The sequence below is a fragment of the Pyricularia oryzae genome, chromosome 2, assembly GCF_000002495.2.
Source record: "Pyricularia oryzae 70-15 chromosome 2, whole genome shotgun sequence".
Classification (NCBI taxonomy): Eukaryota; Fungi; Ascomycota; class Sordariomycetes; order Magnaporthales; family Pyriculariaceae; genus Pyricularia; species Pyricularia oryzae.
The window spans coordinates 7,874,373-7,899,980 of NC_017850.1; the positions used below are offsets into that span (position 1 = coordinate 7,874,373).

The following is a 25,608-nucleotide window of genomic DNA, read 5'->3' on the forward strand; positions in this document are numbered from 1 at the left end:
GAGTTAGTTACAGAAGGATTAGTGACCCTAAAATACCTGGAATCCAAACAAATGCCCGCTGACGGCCTTACAAAGCCCCTAACGCTTCCAATTCACAAGGTTTTTTTAGAGCTTATAGGGTTAAAACCCCTGTAAACTTAGTTTTTACCTGTTGAATTATAGGGCACCTAGTTAGTTCGTTAGCTAACTACCACCATTTTTCTCCTTTGTTTGCAATTATTGGGACACAAGGGGGAATTTCTTTTGTTTTTTTGTTTTGGGGGTTTTATTTTACGTACTTTTCTTTTCCGACTTTATTTTTGGATTAAGTAGCAAAAGAGAGGGGGTGTTAATTATATGCATTATTTTGCATGTAATAAGCCCACTTTTATTTGTATATAGCCAATTTTATTTAGTGCCGAAGTGGAGTGGGGAATGGTGGAATTCCGTTACTTTGTTAATGCAGGAATGCAATTTAAAGGTCAGCGAGTGGGGTTAGCTACCCTGTACCGGGTTTAATACCCACCCTGCACCTGCGAGTCAGCTACCCTGTACCGGGTTGAAAATTTCACCAAGTTAACGTTTAAATGCAAACCCAGAGATGGTTTGTATGCAAATGAGGGTGTTTTTTCAAAAACCCATACAAATTAGTTTTTCGGAAATTCATTCGCGGCACCGGAACCTTTTCTGGCGTGCGGACCCCCACTTCGATGTCGGAGAGTATGTAAGGGAAATAAAGCAAAATCTCCCCCAACCAATTATTTATCAGTACCAAAATTATAGTGCATTTCTACCTATTATTTAGCGCTTTTAGCACTGGTTATTTACCACGCCGCACCTAGGGTTTACCCCTATATCCCCTGTTAGCACCATTGTTATTAACAGTTATTATTTCGTTTAAATTGGTTATTAATTATAAAATAATCGGTTTAAATAATAAAATCCAAAAACCCCTAATTGGTTAAAACGGATATTATTTTTATATTCTTTACGTAACGTTTGGAAAAACGTTATATATTTAATATAAAAATCCTAACGTATATTAACGGTTTTTTTAATATTATCCGTAAAATATTTTGTCGGTTTTAAATATTTGTAAAATAACGTTATTAACGTTTTATCCCTTTATTTTGTTTTTTATATTATTTAAATAATATTAATTAATATTAATAGGCCTTTCGTAAATCGATCGATTAACAAAACGTTATTATTTGGTAAAAGGTAATATATTTTTGTTTAACGACTAATTTGTTTACGTTCGAACTTTTAATCGTTTTTCTCCTTTTATACCCGTGATCGAAGGTCGGATGAGTCACGTGCGGGTCCACACGTGAGTCACCGATTGAATTGATAAATTGAACGCAATCCCTTCTATTCCAACAAGGCCCCTTGTAGATTATTTGCGATCTAGGCTTAGGTTGAAACGATAAATTTTCTCGGCTCCTGATACGATATATGCATTCCACTTGCACACCACACTAACTGCAGTTTACGGATTCAGAGATATCGATGGTCAAAAAATCAGACGGTCACCAGAACAGGCTTAATATCAATGCTCCATGTTTAGCTAACGATACGTGTACTATGTTCACCAGAAAGTCAAGCCCGACCAAGAAAAGACATCCACCGGCACACAAGTTCACTGATCTCAAGTAAAGGCATGTAAGTAAGTTAGGTAGTTCATGTCAAACATCATCGTCATCAGATCATTTGCAACCCTGAGCGTATTTGTCGCCAAAACATTAGGATCAAAGCCGAAAACAAAAACATGCGTTTAACACATTATGAGACAAGGCATGAGGCAACAAATGTAGCCTGTATTTGACGGAAGAAAAGAAGGCAAGTGACGGACAACCATCGACATTCCAACTTCAATTTTCCTTTAGGATCAAGAAATTTGCTTGACCGGTAATTTATGAACATAGAAAGAAAAAAAGGTAACAAACGAAAAGAGTTTTGTTCACTTCAAACCATGTTCCTTGGCATCTGCCTTGGCAGCATATCTTCGTATCGTCGGCTCTTGAAATCAATGTCCGAAGGCGAGCTGCTTTGGTACTTGTCGTGGAAATGATCACCAGCGTACGTCCGGCCGGCACCAGGCATAGGTTCGCTAATCTTGAGGCGGCGAAGCTGGTCGTTATCCTGGCGCTGATTCCGCCTGTGTAGGAATACGCAGACCAGAACACCAATCAGACCGAGTGCCGCCACAGCGCCGCCAACAGCAATACCGATTTTGGCTGTGTTCGATAGCCCCTCAGCTGATTTCTCACTTGCAGCGGGCGCAGCAGTTGCTGACGAGGTCGCCGAGGAAGTAGTGCTGCTGCTGCTGCTGCTTTGAGTCGACGACGAGGTGCTGCTAGATGAAGTCGTTGACGCAGTCGACGCTGACGTTGAGCTAGGTGTTGTCGAAGCAGCAGGGGTAGTAGATGCAGGAGCTGAGGTTGGTGGCGCCGAGGTAGAATGAGGCGGAGTCGATGCTGGAGTTGACAAGGCTGGAGGAGTAGATGTGGCAGCAGCTGGGGGAGGACCAGCAGCAGCTATTGAACAGTCAGTCCAGGGGCCTTTCTCATATAGCAGGTATTGCCAATATTATTGAGTCACACATACCAACGCAGACAGCATCGACGTATGTGTTCAATGCAGCGTGGACTGCTGTTGCATCAGCGCCACAGCTTTGAGTCACACAGTCTTTCAGACCGTTGCGATAGTCGGGTTTGTCGCACAGGCACTTCTGGTCGGCAGGAGCACAACCCAATGTGCCCTTCATGCTGTTGAAGCAACCTTGCTGTAGTACTCAATATGGTTAGCTAAGAGCCCAAACAAAGCACCTGCATGCAGCGGAATGAGATGTTCCCCCAATGCAACCCACTCAGTTACATTAGCCTGCTGCAAGCCCAACCAGTGACCCTGCGGTTGCATGGCGTATGTAAGAGGTATATTGCAGCAACTCAACGTCATGCGACTTGGAAAAAAAACACCTCCTCTCCCGATGGAGATCGCAGACCACATCGTGGGGTACGGAAAAATTAAAGCGACGAGAGACATGGAATTGAAGACTGGAAAAAGACTCACCCCGCATGCCGGGACAGGGTTGATGTCCTGGGCCAAGGCCAGACTGGCTGCAAGTGAGACAAGAAGAAAGGCGACGCGCATTTTGGCGGACTTTTTCTTTGCGTAAGAAGTCCAAAAGGAATGCTTGGTCTGGAGTTGCTTGTTTGGATGCTGAACCGAGCAAGAAAAGAAGAAAAACCTGGTTGGTAGATCGACGATGTTCTTTTTGATAGGGTCCCGAATTGGTGATGTACAGCCCGTTTGACTGCACAAAACAGAAGCGTATTGTCAATAGTTGTCACGCTTTGATCTCGGATAGGATTCTTCGGCTTTGCGCGCAGATCGTTTCGGTGTCACCGGTTGATGATAGTTGACGCCCTGAACTGGGTTTTGTGGTACCACAACAGTAAAAGGCTGATGAGAGTTCGTATTTGATCCCCGTTGAGTGGCAGATAGAGCTGAGCTGAATGGTTGACTGGAACGGTCGTACGGGCTATGTAGACCTATCGAAAAGTAGGTACAGAGAATCGAAGAGTCGTTGGCAAAAAAAAAAAAACACGGAGAACAGAATTGAAGACGAGGACGCCAGATCCCGTGGGCTTTGACCGAATTGAAAAGGCGAAGATTATCACAACCGAGCTCGAGAGGCCACCTAGGGAATGGCGGAAGGGAGGACCGAAGAGCGAAACTCGCGAAGAAAACCTTGGCGAGGAAAGAGTAGAAAGAAAAAAAGAGTCAAAGGAGTGACGGGGAAGGTATGGTAAATAGATGATACCTAAAAGAGAAGTTCTTCACAAGAACGGAGGAAAGAACGAATAAATGACAAGGAGCGAACCCGATTACAAGTAAAAGGCCAAAAAAGGAAGGAGCGGAACAGGCGCAAAGCGGCTCTCAGTCAGGACAGTCAGGCAAGAGTTGCTTATTGCATTTGCTCTCGGTAATGGGGGAGCTCTGCAGGAAGAAAAGAAAATAAGAACCTCGAAATGTGCCCTGGCGACAAGTAGACCGGGTTGGGACCAAAAGCCAGAGCTAGGAAAGCAGCCTGGCCAAAAGAACGGACGGAAATCGAATTAATATGCAATATCAGCGCGCCTTTTCCTGGATGCCCGCAATCAATCACATCAGCTGGGTCCGGCTGGGATGTGGGAGGGGGGTGTGTGTACCCGGACAAGCCAAGACCCCTGGATTGAACGACACCCTGTCGCGGGAACAGGAACTGACTTGCGAAGCCCCGCTGACAAGAAGTAGTGGGTCCTTTGGTTTTGCGCTCTCTCTTTCTCAAGACTCGTCTTTTTGCGCCCGTGTTCAAAAAGCTAGGCCAGGAGCCTTGCCAAAAAGAGAGACCGGCTTGCTCCCTGCATCCATCGCGTCACCTCAATGAATCAAAGTAAAACCAGGTAAACAAATTGAATAATTTTTGGTCTGAACTATTTGTTCCTACCAAGCAAAGCGAATAACCGCAAGTGCTTTGATGACTGAGCAGCAAGCTTTGTCCCAAACCCCCGTCACTCATCGCAGTCAAGCAAGCGCCCTCATCCTGCCAAGTTTACTTACAGGGCGGGGCCTTGAATAAGGCATGCATGCAACTCTGAGCCCCTCTAACAACGGCGAGGATACCTTCGTGGGCAGGAGGATAATTGGAGCCGAGCGCGGCAACGCGGATAATGCTTCGAAATCGGCAAAACCGAAAAATAATAGATCTTTTTTGCTCAAGCGAGAACATTTCTCCCCATACCTACCCTCCCGCCGATCGGAGTAACATGCCACCACACCCTCTTTTACCGAGAACCACGGATTGTTGTCAGAGCGATCAATTATAGCAGCTGGTCGCTCGATATAGCCGGTCGTGTTCCCCAGGTTTGGGCCTCGCATCTCTTTCTTTTCCCTGATGACCGCAGCAGCCGCGAATATAACATTGCCTATTCGTCCAAAACTCCTGGGTCGACGCCGCAGTAAGCGGCTGACCTCTTTTTATGGTGATTTTTTCTCATCGGTATGATTTGGTCCAGTTTTAGATATTTTCTTTTTGCATTCTGCATTCTGTTTGAGACATTTGTTTTTCGTTTTGTTATGGGGTGTGGTGGTATTCATCGCATTCCGGCAGTTCACAAATCCCTCCCTTGCTCCGATTGTGTATCCGTTGGCTGTTGCAACCTCAGCTTCGGACGAGCTGTAACGAGAATCGCGCGCAAGGGATGTATTTTGTCACTCTTGTTGGCGCACTTGCCGCCCCTTTTGCACTTGTGTCCACAGCAGTCCCCCAACGAACGTCGTCGTCACCTTGGCCCTTTTTGCACATCAAATGGAGTTGATAAGGCGGGCAAGGACAAGGGTAGAGGATCTGTTGCAGGGACCCCTTCGCATCAGCCACACTCGGCCAGCCATTTGGTTTTCTGTTTTTTTTTTTTCATGGGCTTTTCCGGTCCCACGAAAAGAAAATCCAGGGGCACCGCGGGGCCGACCACCCTGGCACCCTTTAAAGGACACCCAAAAAAAGTAAACGAGCGGAAGGGTCAGCCTAGGTGGTATTGAAGGGATTGCGTGGCTTCTAGAATACTAGCTAGCTCGAATGCGGCAATCATCGAAATAGATGCATTCTAATCTGAGTTTATATCATTGTGCAGGTCGTGTTTGATGTTGTTGTTGGTTTTCTGATCTTTCAACGTGCCGATTGAACCGTTTTCCCTACCTAAGGTACCTAGTCAAAGTCGACCGGAGACATTTATGTTTGTTCCTGTTCGCTGATTAGCTGCAATGTGCAACTTTTGGGCCGGCGTGTTTCAGAACCAGGGGGTTGACAGGAACCACAAAGTACCAAGGATTCCCCCAATCAAGGGAGAGCTTCAAAGTCGACACTGGGCAGCCTGGGCGGTTGCTTTAATTTTCATTTACCTGACTTGCTGGGCAGATACTGCAAATAGACAATTCTCATGCCCATTGGCTTGTTGTACTTGGGGAAATGCTTGTTGCACAGTCGTCGATCACCACTCAGCCACTTGCATTTCCCTACTGTAATCACTGTACTGCATGCACATTTGATTCAACATGGAAATTGGACAGATCTGCATTGTGTTGTGTGCACCGAATGGACGGGAGCCGGGCCGTTGTACAGCCAGCAGCAACTACTGTACGGTACGGTACGTAAGAGTTTGGATGACTGCATGTCAAAGTTAGGCCCCCAGCCTAAAACCAACAGTTCGGTCGTTAGTGGAAGCTCAGCAGCGCTGCACGCCCTTTCCTGGATCTGACCGGACCAATTGATCATACGAGACTAGAAATAGTATCAAAAGGTACCTTGCGTTAGTTGCCGTGGGAAATGTGCACCTTTTGAAACTGCAAATAAGGCAGCCGGCAATAATCCTGGGCTACGATTGTAATCATTGGGAGCCCGTCAGGTTTCTTCAACAAGCCGTTGAAGACGCTACACAAGCGTGTGTAACTACCAGTATCTAGGTAATGAAACCCGGCACTCCTTGGATGGCACCTTTGCATGCTTTCGAAGCGCGCACAATTTACAGTCACAATACATGCTTGAATATACTTGATCAGGCGCAATGCACCCGCATAACGGCTACCTCCGTCTGGGCGAGATCGGGAAGGAAGAGTGGGAATTGTTGTCTTTAATGACCCATGGCGGATTTGAGGCAGCATCCCTGTGTCGTGATGATTGCTTTGCCTAACTCGTCAATGCTCCCCTATTTTTGTGCAAATTCCCAACGCTCTCTGCTTTTTGTTTTTCCTTTATTTTTTTATTAATTTTTTTTTTCCTTCAGCTGCACTTCCCCCAAGGATCCGTTTTGCGACCGGGGAATATGCAAAACTGCACCTTTGACATCGCGGCGGCCTTGGCTTGGTCCCTGGATTTTACTTTTTTCCTGTTTGGCGCCAAGTTGCCGATATGCTCTTGGCAGTCGAATTTCCCCTGATTTCGATCTTCCCATCATCTCTGCCTTGTGGATGAGTTACACAGCATGAATGGGACGGTGATTTAGAAGGACCCAAGTCGCCTCGTCGCGTCCTGCGCGTCGGCGCATTCTCACAGGCCTGACAGCCCGGTGCATGATGGATGCCTCCGCCCCGTCATTTCGCGATCGTTCCAGAATGCTGGTTTCTCTGATGTTGGCCCCGTTTTGTATCTTCCGGCGCCCCCGCAACACCCTGACCGATCTACATCAGTGGAAATTCGATTGGGCAAACAGGAATGCGGATCACGATATCGCATTGGAGCATAGAAACATCTCACTTGTCCCTTTCTCCCGTCCGTGATTTTACGATATTTTCTGCTCACTAAATCAGCGAACAAAGTCGGACGAGGGCTGCCCTGTTTCGAGTAAAGCCGTTGAGCGGGGATCCATGATGAATCTCGTTTGTGGAGCCGACCTTTCTGTTTGTGCTTTGCACTGTTGCTATACGACGTCATGACTAACGGTCCGTTTCGAAACTCATGCGTTACCACATAATGCTTGACTTTCACTGGCAGTTGTCGTCCCGTGGCTTTGACGTTGCTCGTTGTTGATGTTACTCTTTTGATGGATGAAAAGTCAGTCAAGCCGATTCACACAGATCGCCAGTCACCATTTTTGTCTCGTTAATCGGATGGCGGGTACCTGCATATAGATTGTTGTTGTGTGTGAGATTTTAGCCCCTGGGGTCCTGAGCGCTGCTCTGTGATGCGCATCTTGAGTAACGATCCCTTTTCCTCGCCTTGGTTATCCGGGCATCCGCCGGATGTTGTGCCGTTTAACAACTTTGTCTGGTCCCATCAGTCGTGCGCAAAGCCCTTTTGAGCATTTGGCTCCAGAGTGTAGGGACCTTGCAGGGCGGAGCGAAACGACCCGGGTGACACGAGCACAAAGCACTACGTCACGAATATATTGGACGGCCTCTAGAGCCGACTCATCTGTCAATTCCCGTTGTAGTGTCAAAAGCACACAACGAGAAAGGAGGAAGAGGATGGACGGGATGAGGTTGAAGCTGGGAGGCAGCCGGTAGACCTGCGCATGCAAAGTCACTTGTTGGTGTAGGCAGCTGGAGCGTTACATTACATATCAAGCAGACAGCGACAGTGTTTGGCCCGCGTAGGCTGAAGGGAGCTATCTTAGGACTTTGCATTTTATATTACAGCCACAACAGGCATGAGTGAAGCCAGACCCCAGCAACGAGACCAGCACTTCAGTCAAAGTTGACGCCAATAAAAGGAGTACCAAGCAGAATGTCAAGTCAGCCATGAGGAGTACGAGGTGATCCATTCATAATTGATTGAGAATAAGTCACCGAGTGAATACTGGAGTTTGACACAGCCTTCATTTGGCATTTTTCCATCAGTTGCGCCCTCTTCTGTTCCGAGGTATCTGACTTGTCCACTTGCTTGACTGACAGGCCAAATTGGTTCGCAATAATTACGAGACCAACCTAGCCGTGATATCGCTGTGCCCAACGTCGTCTGCACCCTTGCTTTGCAGAGTAGTCAACCGCTACTAGCAATTCCATCGTAGCTTTTCATTTTATGGTAAATACCAGCTTAGTATTCCAAATTTTGCAACAAACAAGTCCCCGCGGATACAGCAGTGGTCAATTGACCAAACCGGCGTGCCGGCATCACTGATGATATTATATACCACTGATGCTTCGGCAGACGATATTTAAGGAAGCCGGCCAATAAAATTGCCAGTCAACAAACCATAATTGTGGTAGATAGCTCTTTATGGTTTCGTGCTTATGGTTCATCCGGGTTTTGCTGTTCGTATGCTTCTACGACGTAGTTCTTGAACTGATGGAAAGTCTAAAGCATGCTCTTGTAACTAGGTAGACAATCGCAGTTCCTAGTCCGCAGTTTATCCAATGTCAACTTCGCTGGTTCCTGGATTTGATCCAAAGATCAATTCGTAACGTTGTAGTTTTCGCCCCTCCTGTGCAGCTTATTGACACTAACGCGGGTTCGTAATAACGATACATTGTAGTTATTGGGCCTTGGTCTCGATCGACCCTTGCCGTTTCAATCCAAAGAATTCTATATCTACCTTGGCTACTGTACCTTGCTATCGACGCTTACATATTACACCGACCTTTCGAGGTCGGTATTGGGCCGGGTGAAAGGTATGTTGACAAATCCCCCAAGGTTAACACTTTTTGCTTTTGGACCAGCGCTTTCCGGAGCTTGGATAAGAGATGCCCACCGGGAGGAGCAGACCAAAATCACGAACTACATTGACCAGCTCTGTCAGCTCAGACTTGCAGTAGAGATATTCCATTTTCTATGAGATATTCCATGGCAGTTCACATAGAAGCAATACATTCTAAAGAATAAGATGTGATAGCCGTTACATCGTCGACAAATATCGAGACCTGGCGAAGAAGCCAAATGGTAAAACTACGAAATATACAGAGCGGTCGGAGGACAAAATGAATGATGGTTCGCCACGTCTGTAATTATACACCTTCGCTCTTACATAGTTTCCCGTCTCAAAAAAGCAAACAAATGGTGGATGCAAATACATTGGCTTTTCTCTCTCTCTCTCTCTCTTTTTTTTTGTTTTTTTTTTTTTGGCAGGATATCAGGGTTTTTATCTTGGTGCTCACCCGGTCCGTTCATCCACTTCCAGGAAATGGAGACAGAAGTAAAAATATTGCTCACTCACAAGTATCAAATCCTTTCACCGCCTACAGCATAGTTAACCTTGTTCTTATACCCATTATTATCATGGGCTTTGGCTGGTGAATGACGAGTGTTGAGCACAAGTTGCATTTCCCGACGTGAAACTTTTACACAAGGTACAGTCGTTGCTGTACAGAATATATGTATGCTTCCAAAGCACGCCTGTTTCCAGCTTCTAGTTTCCCATGAAAATCATGCGCAAAAAAAAGCGTGCGGCTTTTCTTTGTGCTTAGGCAAGTCAGGTACGTTTTCAACAGAGGGCAAAATACCGTCACGCGGGAACCCTGTTTTTAACAATGAGGCCAAAATATGCAGTGTGGATAGCGCCAAGCTATGTTGCTCCTCCGCGTGGTACGGAGCGGATCAATCTGCGGGGTAAAGTGGACTTATACACCAGACTATTACGTTACTCGGCCTGGTCAAGGTAGCATCGTTGACTTGCATCAGGGCTGGTACCTGATTCTTGTTTGTTCGTTGATGTCATGAATCTTCCGGTCGTCGGACATGTCGCCGATAACTCATTTTTGCCCAAACTTGTACGGAATACCTCGGCTCTGTGCAGAACATTAGTTGCATACCTCCAAGTAAGTAGCTAAGTTATTCATGTATGTAGGGACGGGCCGAATACAAGCAATTCGTCGTGACTCCACAAATTTTTGCCTTGTTCGAGCGGTCAACATTGGAGGGTCTTTGATGCGGTTCCTCACCAACAAGAAATGTTACCCGCTGTCTTGGTACATATTAAAAAGCAAAAAATCACACGAATCAAGGTGGCAGAAGCAACCCGATCGGATCGGGATCTGCCAGTAGTTCGTCGGTGGTTTCGCTCCAAAAATGTCTTGTGTTTCCCCAAAGTTCCACGAGTCTGGCCCAGTGACCCCGACTCATGATCAAACCCAGTCAAGTCAGGCCCAAACAGTCGGTGTGTAGGGCGATGCCAGTCGCCTATGCTACCTGCCCACTTGCAGCGCCTTAATATTGTAATTGCATCCCCGCACGTATACTACGTTGCTAGTTAAGGCCTGACAAGAACCACAACACGCGCGCCATGGATCTGCGAGCGGACGCCTGCAAGGCAGGGAACCATGGGCCTGCATACGGAGTAGGTCGGTTCGGCCGGATGAAAATCAATAAAGAAAAACAAGAGCAGGAAAAGCAAGTGTCAGCCGAAAGTACAAATTGACTAAGGGTCTAGACTTCGCTGCATGCGCAAAGGGCGCACCTTGCCTCCTTCCCTCTCTTCTTCACTCCCAGTCGGGTAAGCTACCTACCTTGAGGATACGCATAGGTCGGCAAAGACCAGGATCAAAAGCCCAGCATGCGCGCAGCAAGGAAATCAGCATCAAGCAGCAGCAGGAGCCCCAAAATGGCAGCCGCTCAAGCTGTCCTCCTGCTCGCCGGCCACGTTGTCGCACAGTGCCCAGACTACGTAAAGTACTCGACGCAGCGACACGAGCCCTTTAGCACGGGACGATATGGCATGTCGTACATGCGACCGCCGCCCGAGTGTCGGACCTTCCGGGCAGCCGAGGTCGAGGATGTCGTCGACCGGATGAAAAAGACCATCGCGGATCCTGATCTGGCGCGGCTGTTCGAAAACGCGTTCCCAAACACGCTCGACACGGCTATCAAGTGGCACGGCGTTGCGGCCGACGACCCGTCCGAGGAGCTTACCTTCGTCATCACCGGCGACATCGACGCCATGTGGCTGCGCGACTCGGCCAACCAGCTGCAAAGCTACATGCCGGTCCTCAAGGCCAACAGCAGCAAGGAAAGCATCGCTGGCCTGTTCAGGGGTGTCATCAACCTGCAGGCCCGGTACCTGCTCACGTCGCCGTACTGCAACAGCTTCCAGGCTCCCGTTGAGAGCAAAATCCCGCCCGCCGTCAACAACGCCGCCAAAGAGGACACTGTGAAACCGCAGTACAGCAACTCATCCGTGTTTGAGTGCAAGTACGAGCTCGATAGCCTGGCGGCGTTCCTGCAGATATCTGTGGACTACTACAACAAAACCCAGGACGCCGATTTCTTCGGGAAGCACAAATGGAGCGACGCGGTGCGGGCGACGCTCAAGGTAGCGAGGGACATGCAGACGCCGACGTACGGGCCCGACGGGCAGGTGCTCGCCTCGCCGTACATGTTCACGCGCGTCACACCCCGCGCAACCGAGACACTAACCAACGACGGCGCCGGCAGCCCCGTCGGCAACGGCACTGGTCTGATCCGATCGGCCTTCCGGCCCAGCGACGACAGCACGCTGTTCCAGCTCTTTATCCCAGCCAACATGATGTTCGCAGCCAACCTGGGCGCGGCGGCTGAGATTGCGGCCAAGATCGGTGGAGGCGCGCTGGCTGATGAGATGCGGACCTTTTCCAAGCAGCTGCGCGACGCCATCACGGCGCACGGCATCGTCCCCGACACGACCAACGGTGGAATCGGGGTGGGCCGCGGCAACATCTACGCGTTCGAGGTGGACGGATTCGGATCGGCGGCGGTCATGGACGATGCCAACATCCCGAGCCTGCTGAGCGCGCCGCTTTCGGGTTACGTGAGCCGGGACGACCCCGTGTACCGCAACACGCGGGCTGTGGTGCTTAACGAGAGAGGCGTCAACGACAACCCGTACTTTATGCGCGGACCCGTCATCAACGCAATCGGCGGGCCACACGCCGGGCCTGGAAAGGCATGGCCCATGGCGAGCATCGTGAGGATCCTGACGAGCGACGACGACGATGAAATCACGAGGGTGTTGAAGGAGGTGGTTAGCAGCACCGATGGGTTGGGTCTCATTCACGAAAGCATTAATGCGCACAACCAGTCGGATTGGACGAGACAATGGTGAGTTTTGAAATAAGTTTGGATAAGAATGGCCGACATAATAGATTATCACGAACTAATCCGTTGACTTTGTTGCAGGTTTTCATGGGCCAATGGCTTGTTTGGACAGATGATTATAGATTTGGAGGGGAGGAAGCCCGACATTTTGAAGAAGAGCTTCCAATAGGCTGTGAAGTTTGTGGTTTGCTGTTAGATTGTACCTAAGCCAAGGTAGCTCAAGGTACAAAAGGTACCTTGGATAAAGCACCTAATTAGCCCTGGCTGCATGCAACAATTCTTCCGACCATCAACAATTCTCTTGGAGTGGTTGACTCGATAATTCAGGCTGAGATTTGCAGGGTTTGTGGAGCAATAATTGGTTCGGTGCAACACTGCAACCTCATGCAAGCCAGCCACAATGCGGAGGGAGTTGAAGAAAAAGAAATGTGGCACAATGATGCGGAACGCGCCACGTTGACCCCAGCTTCAAGCAAGTGCAGATAACCTGTATGGAGACCTTCCGGAGTGAACATGATACCTGCGCTCGAGTCAACTCGCCGTGTCTTGTAACTTAATCTTTTTTTCACGCTGTTCGGGACCTAAGCTTGAAGACGTAGAAGAACTGGCGACTTCCTCTTATTGTAGCTGCAATTTGTTTCTTTGTTTTGACTTTGGCAATCAGACCAAGTCTGTCCGTGCTCCCTTCCCTGTTGACATCCCTCGAGCCTATTCTGGAAGGACGCATTCTGGGAAACGTCAAGCTTCGGGCACCTCCCTCATTCCACCAATTCCACCACGCATTGGATTTTGCAGAAAATGACAGCATGAACTCGCGGGACCGAGCACTGTCTCCGGAATACACCGAATCATCGACGTCAACCACGACGACGACAACATAAAATTTCATCCTCTCCCCCTTGAGATTCCGGCCGTCGCAACCATGAAGCGCCAAGTCGTCGGCCCCCACCGCAATGCGCTCTTCTCCTCGACCTCCCTCGCAACCACCCTCCTCGTCCTGACGCTCGCCTTTGCGTCCCTAGTAAATGCCTACACTGAAATGTCCGAGGCCTTTCTCAAGGCGATCCCACTCGACCATGGCGATTTCGACATACTAAACGAGCGCGGCCTGCTGGCGCCCATCCTGATCCCCCGAGTGCCAGGCACGCCGGGACAGGTGCAAGCCCAACAACACATCACCTCCTTCTTTGCGCGCGAGCTGCCCAAATGGAACGTTTCGTGGCAGAACTCGACCGGCACGACCCCCGTGACGGGCAACAAGCAGGTGCCGTTCCAAAACATCATTGTGCGCCGCGAGCCGCCCTGGACAAAGCCCGGGCAGGCAAACTACCTGACGCTGGTGGCACACTACGACTCCAAGATATCGCCAGAGGGCTTCATCGGAGCCACCGACAGCGCGGTGCCGTGCGCCGTACTCATGTACGTGGCCAAGAGCATCGACAAGTACCTGACGCAGATGCACGACGAGATGGCGGCGTTGGGTGAGGGCGGTACAATACCCCAGGATATGGCTGTTCAGCTACTTTTTCTGGATGGAGAGGAGGCGTTCGCGTCGTGGACGGACACGGATTCGGTCTATGGAGCTAGGTGAGAGCGCACTCTTTTTTTCTTCTTCTTTTTTTTCCCCCCTCATTTGTCTTCAGCCACAAAAAGTTTCATCAATACTGAAACCAAATCTCTTCGCTACCGCAGGTCTCTGGCAAGCTATTGGGAGCAGTCATTGAACCCTGCCATGTCTTTTTACAAAAACCCGCTCGACCAGATTAGCATATTTGTGCTGCTGGACCTCCTGGGCTCGGCCAACCCATCTGTGCCGTCTTACTTTCAGACGACACACTGGGCATACCAACGCATGGCGGCGGTCGAGACGCGCATGCGTAACTTTAGCATGTTGGAGTCGGTTCCTAAGAAGCCGTTCTTGCCCGAGGCTGGCAAGACCCAGTTTTCGCCCGGCGGGATTGGTGACGATCACATCCCCTTTTTGAAGAAGGGAGTTGAAGTCCTGCACATCATCCCCAGCCCGTTCCCGGATGTGTGGCATCGCATGGAGGATGATGGCGCACATCTCGATATGGCGACTGTCAGGGATTGGGCGAGGATCACGACGACGTTTGTAATGGAATGGTTGGACATGATGGAGGTTGCACCCCAAGGTGCAGGGGGTGAGGCTACATGACGGAATTTACGGACTTCTTTACGATCTCTACCATGTTACTGAAGAGCTACCCGAAACGATTGAGGGCATTTTCTCTTTTCGGGTTGTTTCTAGGCCAGTGTTGCCTACCTGTGAAGACTGGTAATGCCTTGAATGCATGGACTGTGGATGTCAGCTGGCTCGAGAAACAGCCTGTTGGCTGCTTGGACGGATCTCTGCATTCACTACATTGTGAGGTGCCCAATACCAAAAGAGGCTACATCGCCATTGGGCTGCAGGCTTTAGCCAGCAAACCGTATATATTATACCCCGATTTATATTTGCAGCAGTTGCTGGTAGCACTGAAATATTATTGGATTGTCCTTCAGGTGGTCGGCACACAAACCAACAAATCTATCTTCTCAGATGCGTACTTGGACAGGGTGAGCACCCCATGGGGGTTTCTGTTAGTACGGCAGAATTATGCCACAACATGCCTTATCCAGTCAACCAACGGCCGCGTTTTCCTCAAGTGCGCATACACGATGAACAGCACAATAGGCATGGCACATGGAGGCTGTGCTGGCGGGGAAAGGTTGCAGTCATCGCCGCCAAGACTCTGGGGGCTGATGTGACAGCCCGAGCCGAGATCAGTGAATGGTGCTTATTTTTGTTTTCTTCCCTTCGCTCTGTTATTTATGTTACCCATATCCTCCTCGATTAGGCATACGAAGTCTTCTACGCTGTGTAAGACTTTGGACTGGGTTTCTACACAGAACTATCAGGGCCAGAAGGGTTTTGGCTTGTTGATTTCGCTCTATTTTCACCCGAATCTTGATGACTGATGACTGGCTAGGAAGGTCAGAAAGGTCTCACCCACCTATTTGCCGGAAGGGCTTACGGGGGCGCCACATTCACACAACCGGCACCGATTCGTTTTTCTCCGCGAAGAGATTGGAGGAACGATCTGTACGAACCTGCATGAACATGGGGTACTCAATGACCTTGATGTATCCCATGACCTGAAATAGCTGCAAACTGGCGGGTTCTGTTTTTGCGAGATAATTCACGATTCTCAGACTCGCTCCAAGTATCCAACCGCCAGAGTATATATTTCTGCACAACACTGCTCTCGCCCCAGCGGGGAACTTGCCCAGGAGAAAAAATACCAAATACGCCCGAAACCTGGCGCAAGGACATTAACATGAAAAACTAAAAGAACGAAACATGTTCTTCTCATTTTTCAAATCGGTTTACCGAAGCCTTCAGCTCAACAGAAGCGTGACCGAGCCATGCCAACAGACCGAGGCTGCGATGGGAATGGAGGGTAGGATGTCTCTGGAGTGCCACGTGAAGAGCATCGGATACAGTGAATGCACTTGGGTCGTCGCGATCTTTTGCTTCTCTTGCAGCTGTTGCTTTTTCTTTTCTTTTTTGCGCTCACGTCTTTTAAGAGGCAGGTCACGCACAAGGGCCTGCATTGCATGTGCGGCGTAAAATCAAGTAGAGAAAACAACAGTTCATGATGCGTCAATATGTAGTCTAATTCCCAGGGGGAGTGGCTGAGGTTCTTGGGATATCTGTGATTGGATATCTGGGGGATCGTTTACCCAATAGGCTGTGGCACAGCCTCATACCTGGGACTTGGTGCCTTACCACGCACATGGTATCTACCATATGATGCTTGTCGGGATTATATAACATCGCCTGGTGACCTCCCATTGAGAAAAGATGGGTAGCAGCTATCGCGACCATGTATAAAAGTACCCAACAGATCTAGGTGCCCACGTTGTGTCTCACCATCCCTTATCAATTGAGCCCTTTACACTTCTTATGTTGCTAGTCATCCACACCTCATCAGGCACATGAAAACCTGCCAACCACACTACATAAGCACCACTACGCTAGCCTGCAGCAATGCCAATCAACCCCGAATCATCGTCTGGCTCAGCAACAACCATGGCCAACGACAAGACCTCCCCAGAGATCGTCGACGCCGATTCCAGCCAAAAGAAGACGGGCAGGTTGCTTTCAAAGATAAAAAGCGCCTTCAAGTCGACGCCAAACGAACGGTGGAAGGAGATCGAGGCGCAGCGCCCACCGCGGCGCGACAGCGATGAGTGGTCATACATGACGGACCCGGAGGACTCGACCAAGCGGGTCAAGAAGCGCAAGAAGAAGATGGTGACCTACAACGATTACCACACGCAGGGCTACGGGGACTTTTGGACAGCAAAGGGGGGAAGGTTCTGATCGTGAGCCGATGGGCGGAATGTCGTTTATTAGTTGGGATGTACCTGTGTGGCTTTTGTTTCCAAACAGCGAGTCTTGACCTTTATGTCAAAAGATGCTTATCTTGTAACCTGTCTGTTGGTTTGTTATTTTGTTAAGCTTGCCTAAATGTCTAGTCCTGCTTTTGACCAAGAACCCCCATCGATATCGGGTGATATGCTTCAATTATATGCAAAGTCCATCTGCTATGTTATAAATACGCCCAAGTAGCCCGATCCAATACAAACCAGAAAACCCAGTATCCTCAATACCCAAATACCATCATCATTGAAGATTCACAAACAACCCTCCATCGACAAGCAGCTGCGCGCCCGTGACGTAGCCACTGAGCTCTTCACAAGCCAAAAACACCGCCGGGCCCGCCAGGTCCTTTGGCTCCCCGGTCCTCCCGAGCGGTATCCTGCCCTCCATGTACTCCCTCTTCTTGTCGTCGCGCAGGTCCTCCTCGTTGAGCTGCGTCCGCACGGTGCCCGGCAGCAGGGAGTTGCACCTGATGCCGTACCTGCCCAGCGCGACGGCGGTGGACTGCATCAGCGACAGCACGCCGGCCTTGGTGGGCGTGTAGTGGGTCTGCAGCCCGCCGCCGACGAGGGCCGAGATGGACGAGACGCCGATGATGGACCCTCCCGGCGGCGTCTGGCCCCTCGCCATCTGCCGCGCCGCCGCCTGCACCACGTAGAAGCACCCGTCGAGGTTGGTGCGCGCCGTCTTGTCGTACAGCGCCGCGTCCAGGTCCAGGAACTCGGCAAACGTGCAGATGCCCGCGTTGCTGACGCATATGTCGAGCCGCGACGAGCTCAAGGCCGTCAGCGCGTGCGACACCAGCGCCGTGCCGGTCGCGGGCTCGCGCACGTCGCCCGGCAGGTGCGTTAGGCGCCCGGCCGTGGCGGAGGAGGACGAGATGGCCTCGGCCTCGGCGACGAGGGACTCGAGGTGTGCGCGGTCGCTCTCCAGCCCCAGGTGGTTCACGGCGACGCTGCAGCCCTGCCGGAGGAACTCGAGGGCGATGGAGCGGCCGATGCCTGTTGTGCCGCCGGTGATGATGGCCGTCTTGCCTGCGAGGAGGTTTGTTGGAGGCATTTTTTTTTGTTGTTTAATTCGGGTTGATGAGAGCTTGGCAGGTGGCAGCAGTCCTTGGTGTGGGGAAAGAATACAGGGCCCCTCGTGAGTGATGGCTTGGTGTGTATTCTGACCGGGCGTGCTAAAGCCCAAGCAAGGTTCAGGGTCAAGGTTTCTCCTCTGGCGAGCGAGAAATTTCGAAATTTCGAAACAAGATGTATGTTTACAAGGAATATCAAAGGCTAGATCTGATTCTAGCCAACTGTCCAAAAAGAAAAAAAAATGCAGCCACAAATTCACACAATACTCATCATATTCGTAACAATTCGGGGTCAACACACACATGCCCCGACATGGCGGGGGAGCTCCATGTATCAACCCGGCATCCAGAACCCCCGTCGACTCGGAGTAATGGTATAGCACCATGCAAGTGGGTTTAGCCTTGGAGATCGGGGGACATGAGTGGGGGCTTGGAGCTATTAGCCCCGCGCCCCTCGGGGTGCTTTACAGCGAGCGTGCATATGATGCAGATGCGGGCGGCCAAAGTCAATGCCGACAATGGCCCCCCGCTTCGTCGTGTGTGATGTTGAGCTGAGGGCATGTGACAACGGTTGACTGTAATGCATCAATCCAGCAAAAGATAGAGAGAGAAACCCGATTTAAATGCTAGTTGAATTATGCACAATGGGAATTATAAACAACATGTACTCCAAAACCTCATGACGTCGTAAGCTCCTGAACCTTGTTCACCACCGCCTCCACAGCACCCTCCTTCTTCTCCTCGGCGGGAGCACCACTGGTAAGTGCCTTCAGCGGCGCCGGGTTGACCCAGAACTCGCCAGGGATCATCTTGGCCCTGGCGGCAGGGTTGAGCGTCAGACCGAAGCCCGGCTGGTCCAGGTCCTTGGGGGTCAAAAAGCCCTTGGACGGGATGATCTCGTCCAGGAACAAGTCGCCAAACACGGGCAGCACGCTCTTTCCGTCGGGCGAGTTGGCCAGGTACTCCTGGAAGGGGGTGTTGGGCTGCGACATGACAAAGTGGTAGCTGTAGGGGCCCGAGGCGTGCGGCACGACGGGTATGTCGTAGGCGGCCGCCATGGCCGAGACCCTGAGCAGCTCCGTCAGGCCGCCGAGCCACATGACGTCGGGCTGGATGATGTCGAGGTTGCGGCCCTCGACGAGCTTGCGGAAGCCGAAGCGAGAGTACTCGTGCTCACCCGTGGTGAACTTGAGCGTGGGGTGGGCGCGCTTGATCTGCTCGAAGCCGTCCGTGTCGTCGGGCGACAAGCACTCCTCCCACCAGTTGATGTCGAGGTCCTTGCACTTCTCGGCCAGCTCGATGGTGTACGACACGTTCAGGCTCATGTAGCAGTCCACCATCAGGGGGAAGTCTGGCCCGACAGCCTCGCGGTGCTTGCGGAGGAACTCAATGTTCTTCTTCATGCCAACGTGGCCCTCGTCCGGGCAGTACGGGAGCGGCACCTTGGCGCCCCAGAAGCCCATCTCGCGTGCCGCCGTCGGCTCGGGACCCGTGCAGTAGAAGTTGAGCCGGTCCTTGGTCGCGCCGCCGATCATCTGGTAGACGGGCTCCTTGCGGATCTTGCCCAGCAGATCCCACAGGGCGAGGTCGATGACGGATATGACGGCGATGGGGAGACCTTTGCGGCCGTAGAACATGGATGCGCGGTACATCTGCTCAAAGAGGTGGTTGGTACGGCGCGGGTCGGCGCCGATGAGGAAACGCTCAAAGTGTTGGTGTGTGAGCCAGCATGCGGGAGGGCCTGCGTATCGAAGGTGTGTTAGTATTAGATGGGATAGAGTCCTGGGACGGTTGGAGATTGCTTGTTCCGGTGCTCACCTCCAAAGCCAGTTGCATAGCCAACGGTGCCATCTGACGCTTCAATCTCGACAAAAAAGGAGCCCAAGACGTTGATGCCCCAGCTCGTTCGAGATTTTCTGTACTCCTCCCATCTTGAGCACGGCGTTGAGATAGGAGAGTCAATCAGCCTAGCAGTCATGATCCGGGTCAACATTGTTTCATTACTTCCCAAAGGATTGCGAAAAAGGTGATGCCTACCAGTGTCCTCCCTCAACGTTGTGGTAATCACCGCCTGAGCCGACACCGCCAATGACAAAAGACCTAACGGCCTTGATCGTGGGGAACTCTTTGACAGAAGTCATTGTGTCCAATAACGAGAAATTTGTGAGAGAGCTGCGATCAAAATGCTGTCAACTGTGACAAGCAATTCAAGACGTGACATGAGACAGGTAGAAGAAAGAAAAGAAAACAAGAAACAAAAGGAGATGGGTTAGGTTTTGTCATGTGGGCTTCCACGCCTAGGCAATGTATCTAACCAAGGTCATCCTACCACAGTATAGCCGTTCAAGGTTCGGCCTGGTTTAGTCTGGCTCGGGGTCGAGGGCTCCAAGTGCCGAAGCCATTCTCGGGCGGTATTTGCGAGATGGGTTGAACGCATGAGGAGGAATTGTTCCCCCAAGAAAGCCCCGAGTTCGGTAGCTCCGCTGGGAAAGTACGTGGTAGCAAAGATGGTGGGGGAGGGGTTGCCGAGGTGAGAGTTTAGCTCGGGTTATTTTGCACCGACGTTATGGGCCTCCTACCCACTGTTCAATTCCAGTCGGTGGTTTTGCTGCACTTGTGAAGCAATAAATGTGGCGAAATGGAATTTTCATGAACCAGTTGGATTGGTCATTTTATTGGGCGCTATAACTTGGTTACGTACTAATATTATCCCCAAGGTTGACAACGGACATGCCTTTGCTGGATTGCTGACTGCGGGCCGCGGGGAAAGAACCCTATTCTTGATGTCGTATATTGTAACTATCCGGCATAGGGTCACGATTTACTCACACGAATATGCCAAAACGAAACAGATTAAGTTTGTTTTCGGCAAGATGTGACTAGAGCAGATCAAGTTTGCATACTAATTCGTTGCGTGGAATTCGAGGCTCGGTGTTGTACTGTGCAGCAGCTGACTACTAATAAAAACGTCCTGAAGCACCGACATGTTCCATGGTACGAGATCATTCCTTGGACTATGCCCTGTGGCAGTTTCATAGCAAAGATTTGCCAGGCTTGTACAAGCCAGATGTACGTCCATTTACAGGTAATGAAGGATATCTCTCATCATAACACCTCACTGCATCATTTATCTCCCGCGGCAGCTGTCTCCACTCGTCGTCGTTCTTGACCCTCGAGGCCTGGTAATACGTCAACAACTCCACCCCTTAAAATGTTGTCCCAACCCCCGCACATCAGCTTTCGAGATGGCGCGGTTCAGCTGGAAACTCTCCACCGGGCTTGTCGTCGAGAACGTGAAGATCCGGTAGTTGACGTGAAAGTGAACCAGTTTCCCGTCGCGCACCATCCTGTCACTGTCCACCCATGACCGCAGCTCACTCGCGGCAAGATACTCTGCCGCAACGGGCAGTGGGTGCTCGCAAAGTATCTCGCGGAATAGGGCCAACTCGTGACTGCGGCCATCCGAACCCGGGCTAGGGATGGTGTTGGCTTCATTGCCTGGCAAAAGAGGATGGGTCTACGCTCGTTCAAGTTGGGAATGTTCATCCGAATGCTCTCTTCAGAGCTAGTCCGCACTCAAAAAGTTGAACTGATTGCTGAGGTTTTTAGTTTTGTACTAGGGAATGAGAGATGGGAGAGTAGAGAGCATTTAAGTTTGTTACCGCATGCATGTCGTTGCATCATGCATACCTATACATGTTCCCTGGATGTAATCACTTGGAGGTTCAACTACCAAAAATAGCCGAATAAGCTGATGTGCTTCCAAGGAGCGGAATGCAATACTTACAGCCGGGCTTGATGTGATAGGGTCTTGTCCCATCGTGATCATACCTGCCAATAGAAACCGATCCCGCAGATAAGGATTACCTAAATACTTAGGCATCTACCTACCTATCTAGGTAGGCATGCAAGCTGAGGTCTGGAAAGTCTACAGCTGTTGCATCCGAACACTTTTCAAATCTGTCATTAACAATAACGAACAGACACGTTACTGTCACGCAACAGAAGTTTAGGAGAAACAAGGGAGGGAAATGCCGGCCACACTAACCTGTGGCGTGAGCGCGATTCTTGGAGGCGTAGACAAGTAAGGATGTCTGACTGCAGGGAGGCAGCCTCCCAACCAGCATGGCTCGAAGAGGCCGCAGTACGTCTTCTATTTGTGAACCATAGGTAACTAGCGATTTTGACACAGGAAAAAGAAAGAGGTGTCGACGAGCATATGGAGCAGCAGCCTGGCCTCCTCGAGACCTACTTAAAAATGAGTGGACCTCTCCAGGTAACCTCCCTATCTTGTGTTTTTATGCTGCGATATCCACTGACAATTCCGCCGAACTTTCAGAAAACGTCGACGGAGCCCGCCTTCGAATTTCGCAAAGTGAGCAGGCCCGCTTGATTCAATCCAAAGAAGCATTAGAAGAGAAACGAGATGCAAGCGGGGTTCGTGGTCGTTGCTCCCACGCATGCAAACGTTGAAGAGGACAGATGAAAACCCACAAAGAGCCACGTCAAAGACCGGTCTGGGCAGTCAACGCACGTCGTCAAACATGAGTTCTTCGGTGGCATATTTTGTAACAATCCTGCACAAGTAAATCCAACAAGTAGTTAGATCTCTAACTGGTCTGGACATGTCAGGATTTGTAGAGTTGCACGGGTATTGCTTTTCTAGAATTGCGTGTCTACAGGTACTGCCTGGTAGTTGTCACAAAAACAGCTAGTGTTGCTGCGTTGCTGCCTTGCTCTACGTTTGGCTTCATCTTTTCAGCGTAGTGAATTTCATATAAATTGCATCCATGCATTATGGCACTGAAATATGCCGTGACTGCTAAGCTATCGTGTCTTTATTATTTATTTACAACAGCTGAAAAGTCGACGGAGACTACTACTTGCCTTTGAATTCTGAACCTTGCAGGGAGATGAGACTATTGTAATAGGCCTTGAATTCTAGGTTTCGTTTCTAATACACAAGTGCCGCTGAAGCTCTTTACACATGCGCCCGGCGAGACTGAGATGATTTCGAAGTTGGCCAATGCTAATTGACTACTCAGATTCTGACGCAAAACAGTGAGAATGACGACCTAAATCAAACTAGACTAGTATTTCTAGCCATCAAGTCAACTGAGACTAAGTTAACTTGATGTCGCGCTCAGACGACATCGATAACCTAGGTCAATACTACAAATGAGCCAACACTCTTCTTTGAATTCTTTTTCTATTTCCTGAATATGTCTGTCAGAAAGGAGGATTCTGTCTAGTTCTAGTACTCAAATTCAAGGCCGGTCATGCTATCATCAAAGAACCTGCGCTTCATCAAGATCCCACACAATTACCTAATATGCTAGTCAGCCGAGTCTGCCTCAGTAATCTCAGTCTTGACCAAAAGTATTCCTTTGGATGGCATGCCGTCCTTGTCAAATAGACGAACAAAACGGTATCCGGCACGCAACCTGTCCAGGCGGATACAAGCCCATGCAGCAACCACGTCGGGCCCCACGACGTCGTTCATAACCACAAATGAAAGAAACGTCAGCTCGGGCACCACGCCCTCGACGTTCAAGAACTCGATAATGTCGCCGCCGAAATCCGGACTGGTGCCCGTGCTCTTTATAGTGGTACCGCTGTACCCAACCTGCCTGACGTCCAGAGGCGTCGCGTCCTCGCCCACCATGGCGGCCAGAGGGTCCGGTTCCGTGTGCAGCCCGACCTTGACGTAGGGGATGAAGGATGAGGCGTCGCCCTTGCCGCCCAGTAACGGCAGGTTCTGCCCCGCCAGCACGGTGATGGAGACCTTGTCCAGGGTCCTGCTCTGCAGGGCGCGGTCCTTGGAGTCGCTGCTTCTGTACCCCTCGGGCTTGACGACGTAGCCGTCCGAGCCCGCAAACATGCCCTCGTTGAGCATCATGCCCGAGTCCCACGACTGCCAGTTGAGCGCCACCACCTGCGCCCCGGCACGCCAGAAGATGACGGGGTCGAAGTTGGACGAGTCGAAACGCATGCCGTGCGGGTACAGCCGCATGAGATAGTTCCTGTTGTGCTCGAAAAAGGCGCCCGGCTCCCGTCGCTGCGTGTCAAAGGCTACCTTTTCCGACAGAGAAAAGATGTGGTTCGGCATGGTGGCCTCGGCCTGCGACAGCGACTTGAAGCTGACGCCGCGCGTGTAGACACCCATCCTGCTCAGCCGGGGCGTGATCTTGGGCGCCTTGACGCGCTGGGCCTTTTTGCTTCCGTCCTTTTGGTCGACCACGTCGAGGATGCTGTCGTCGTCTTCGCCTTGGCCGTTTTCCGTACCGGACACTATGCTGCTGCCGTCGTCCTTTTTGTTTTCGGCAACGTACTTGACCTTGATGAGGATCTTTCGGCGCAGGTCGGCGGGCGACGGGAGCGAGGTTGGATCCTCCTCGGGCGTGGGGAGGAGAAACTCTTCCCAGGCCTCCTCCATGATGTCGCACATGGCGTTCTGCTGCAGCGGCGAGCAGTGGACCTCGAGGCTGACGATGAGCGGCAGGTCCGAGACGGCAAAGGCGTACTCCTTGACGACCCTGCACACGTCGCGGAACAGGACCTCCTTGGTGAGGGTGAAGCCGTGCAGGACCCGGGGCTCGCCGCGCATCATGTCGGCGATGCGGTCATCGATGGTGCGGCCCTCGGGGTCCACCGGATCAAACTTGTTCATGGCCCAGCGCGCGGCCTTGATTATCATCTTGTCCTTGAAGGTGACCTTGTACGTGGGGCCGGGCTTTGTCTCCTCCTCGCCCGCCTCCCTGGCCGCCCGGTACCTCTCATTCTCGGCGTCGTCCGAGGAGAACCCAGCCAGGAAGCGCTCCTCGCCGTCCCAGACGTCAATCTCGATGCAGCGGCACCCGCGGAGGAGCACGTCCTTGTACGCGTCGACGCTCGAGTCGCTCGACAGCTGGTTGCCCGTCAGGTAGGTGTTGTGGCTGGACGAGATGAAGTAGTCGCTGAGCGGGAGGCTCAGGTCTTGCGGCGCGGCCATCTCGAGCGCGTTGCCGCTGGGGGAGGCCACGTAGTCCAGCAGCTCGCGGAGGCTCATGCCTGCCTTGTCGGTGAGGTGCGAGGAGATGCCGTTGGGGTCTTCATGCTGCGTGTGCTCCATGAAGATCCCAAGCTGGTCCCGCGACCACATGTCGTTGGCATTGGCATATTTGTTGAAGAGCCGCGCAATATGACTGTACACCGACTCGTCAAGTTTTTCCTGAATCCCGCTGCGCACCGCGCTGGGGTGACCGCCGCCAGCTTTGTACTTGTTCAGTGGGAAGTCGGCAGACATTTTCTCGGCTCAGGAAGTTGATACAAGATTTCCCTCTCTTTCTATTCCACCCGCCTCTTTTTCCTTCTCTGTTGCCCTTTTATCTTCAATACCCACCCTTCCCATCTTGATGGCATGCAAATTCTTCCAAGCTCTAGTCTAGACTAAAAGGTGCCAAGGTGAGGCATCCAGCAAAGTGGATAAGGTAATGATTCGGCTTTCTCAAAAAAGCATCGTGGACCCCTAATCTACCCACAACTTCCATACCCGACATTTGGGAAAAAAAGCCCCATCCCCTG

General features: G+C 51.0%; 10 protein-coding genes across 10 annotated transcripts; 4 read left to right on the forward strand and 6 right to left on the reverse strand.

Moving 5' to 3' along the window:
* Window positions 1-358: 358 nt before the first annotated feature.
* Window positions 359-821, forward strand: MGG_15948 (uncharacterized protein; the record flags this gene model as incomplete). The annotated part of the gene is made up of 3 exons (XM_003715703.1): window positions 359-473; window positions 631-699; window positions 763-821. Coding segments are annotated over 3 exons (243 nt in total), but the record flags the coding sequence as incomplete, so codon positions are not given.
* A 684-nt stretch (window positions 822-1,505) lies between these two features.
* On the reverse strand, window positions 1,506-4,122 carry MGG_12468 (uncharacterized protein). Its single transcript, XM_003715704.1, has 3 exons — window positions 3,052-4,122; window positions 2,587-2,764; window positions 1,506-2,516 (listed from the first exon to the last, which is right to left on the reverse strand). The coding sequence occupies exons 1-3, from the start codon at window positions 3,130-3,132 to the stop codon at window positions 1,945-1,947; spliced, it is 831 nt and encodes a 276-aa protein (XP_003715752.1). The 5' UTR covers window positions 3,133-4,122; the 3' UTR covers window positions 1,506-1,944.
* Window positions 4,123-4,335: 213 nt separating this feature from the next.
* On the reverse strand, window positions 4,336-4,753 carry MGG_15949 (uncharacterized protein; the record flags this gene model as incomplete). Its single annotated transcript, XM_003715705.1, has 2 exons — window positions 4,336-4,403; window positions 4,585-4,753. 2 exons carry the CDS (start codon window positions 4,751-4,753, stop codon window positions 4,336-4,338), a joined length of 237 nt encoding a protein of 78 aa, XP_003715753.1.
* A 5,695-nt stretch (window positions 4,754-10,448) lies between these two features.
* MGG_15950 (uncharacterized protein) lies at window positions 10,449-13,162 on the forward strand. Its single transcript, XM_003715706.1, has 2 exons — window positions 10,449-12,523; window positions 12,602-13,162. The coding sequence occupies exons 1-2, from the start codon at window positions 11,004-11,006 to the stop codon at window positions 12,687-12,689; spliced, it is 1,608 nt and encodes a 535-aa protein (XP_003715754.1). The 5' UTR covers window positions 10,449-11,003; the 3' UTR covers window positions 12,690-13,162.
* MGG_15951 (uncharacterized protein) lies at window positions 13,089-15,064 on the forward strand. The gene is made up of 2 exons (XM_003715707.1): window positions 13,089-14,107; window positions 14,213-15,064. The coding sequence occupies exons 1-2, from the start codon at window positions 13,443-13,445 to the stop codon at window positions 14,694-14,696; spliced, it is 1,149 nt and encodes a 382-aa protein (XP_003715755.1). The 5' UTR covers window positions 13,089-13,442; the 3' UTR covers window positions 14,697-15,064.
* A 1,271-nt stretch (window positions 15,065-16,335) lies between these two features.
* On the forward strand, window positions 16,336-17,097 carry MGG_12469 (uncharacterized protein). Its single transcript, XM_003715708.1, has one exon. It carries the CDS (start codon window positions 16,572-16,574, stop codon window positions 16,905-16,907), a length of 336 nt encoding a protein of 111 aa, XP_003715756.1. The 5' UTR covers window positions 16,336-16,571; the 3' UTR covers window positions 16,908-17,097.
* MGG_08318 (oxidoreductase ucpA) lies at window positions 16,902-18,375 on the reverse strand. Its single transcript, XM_003715709.1, has one exon. It carries the CDS (start codon window positions 18,348-18,350, stop codon window positions 17,211-17,213), a length of 1,140 nt encoding a protein of 379 aa, XP_003715757.1. The 5' UTR covers window positions 18,351-18,375; the 3' UTR covers window positions 16,902-17,210.
* A 347-nt stretch (window positions 18,376-18,722) lies between these two features.
* On the reverse strand, window positions 18,723-20,282 carry MGG_08317 (uncharacterized protein; the record flags this gene model as incomplete). Its single annotated transcript, XM_003715710.1, has 3 exons — window positions 20,083-20,282; window positions 19,864-20,012; window positions 18,723-19,786 (listed from the first exon to the last, which is right to left on the reverse strand). The coding sequence occupies exons 1-3, from the start codon at window positions 20,184-20,186 to the stop codon at window positions 18,723-18,725; spliced, it is 1,317 nt and encodes a 438-aa protein (XP_003715758.1). The 5' UTR covers window positions 20,187-20,282.
* Window positions 20,283-21,077: 795 nt separating this feature from the next.
* Window positions 21,078-21,865, reverse strand: MGG_08316 (uncharacterized protein; the record flags this gene model as incomplete). Its single annotated transcript, XM_003715711.1, has 4 exons — window positions 21,078-21,224; window positions 21,278-21,543; window positions 21,622-21,661; window positions 21,833-21,865. The coding sequence occupies 4 exons, from the start codon at window positions 21,863-21,865 to the stop codon at window positions 21,078-21,080; spliced, it is 486 nt and encodes a 161-aa protein (XP_003715759.1).
* A 1,408-nt stretch (window positions 21,866-23,273) lies between these two features.
* MGG_08315 (1-phosphatidylinositol-4,5-bisphosphate phosphodiesterase delta-1) lies at window positions 23,274-25,522 on the reverse strand. Its single transcript, XM_003715712.1, has one exon. The coding sequence runs from the start codon at window positions 25,328-25,330 to the stop codon at window positions 23,381-23,383; it is 1,950 nt and encodes a 649-aa protein (XP_003715760.1). The 5' UTR covers window positions 25,331-25,522; the 3' UTR covers window positions 23,274-23,380.
* Window positions 25,523-25,608: the final 86 nt, after the last annotated feature.

Excerpts from the sequence above, each read along its gene's own strand:
- MGG_12468 (XM_003715704.1), bottom strand. The coding sequence starts at position 3,132 with ATGCGCGTCGCCTTTCTTCTTGTCTCACTTGCAGCCAGTCTGGCCTTG. Across the intron at positions 2,765-3,051 it reads ACCCTGTCCCGGCATGCGGG|CAAGGTTGCTTCAACAGCAT; the intron begins GTGAGTCTTTTT and ends TGAGTACTACAG. Across the intron at positions 2,517-2,586 it reads CGTCGATGCTGTCTGCGTTG|CTGCTGCTGGTCCTCCCCCA; the intron begins GTATGTGTGACT and ends ACTGTTCAATAG.
- MGG_15950 (XM_003715706.1), top strand. The coding sequence starts at position 11,004 with ATGCGCGCAGCAAGGAAATCAGCATCAAGCAGCAGCAGGAGCCCCAAA. Across the intron at positions 12,524-12,601 it reads TCGGATTGGACGAGACAATG|GTTTTCATGGGCCAATGGCT; the intron begins GTGAGTTTTGAA and ends ACTTTGTTGCAG.
- MGG_08315 (XM_003715712.1), bottom strand. The coding sequence starts at position 25,330 with ATGTCTGCCGACTTCCCACTGAACAAGTACAAAGCTGGCGGCGGTCAC.
- MGG_08318 (XM_003715709.1), bottom strand. The coding sequence starts at position 18,350 with ATGTGTGTGTTGACCCCGAATTGTTACGAATATGATGAGTATTGTGTG.
- MGG_12469 (XM_003715708.1), top strand. The coding sequence starts at position 16,572 with ATGCCAATCAACCCCGAATCATCGTCTGGCTCAGCAACAACCATGGCC.
- MGG_15951 (XM_003715707.1), top strand. The coding sequence starts at position 13,443 with ATGAAGCGCCAAGTCGTCGGCCCCCACCGCAATGCGCTCTTCTCCTCG. Across the intron at positions 14,108-14,212 it reads GATTCGGTCTATGGAGCTAG|GTCTCTGGCAAGCTATTGGG; the intron begins GTGAGAGCGCAC and ends TCGCTACCGCAG.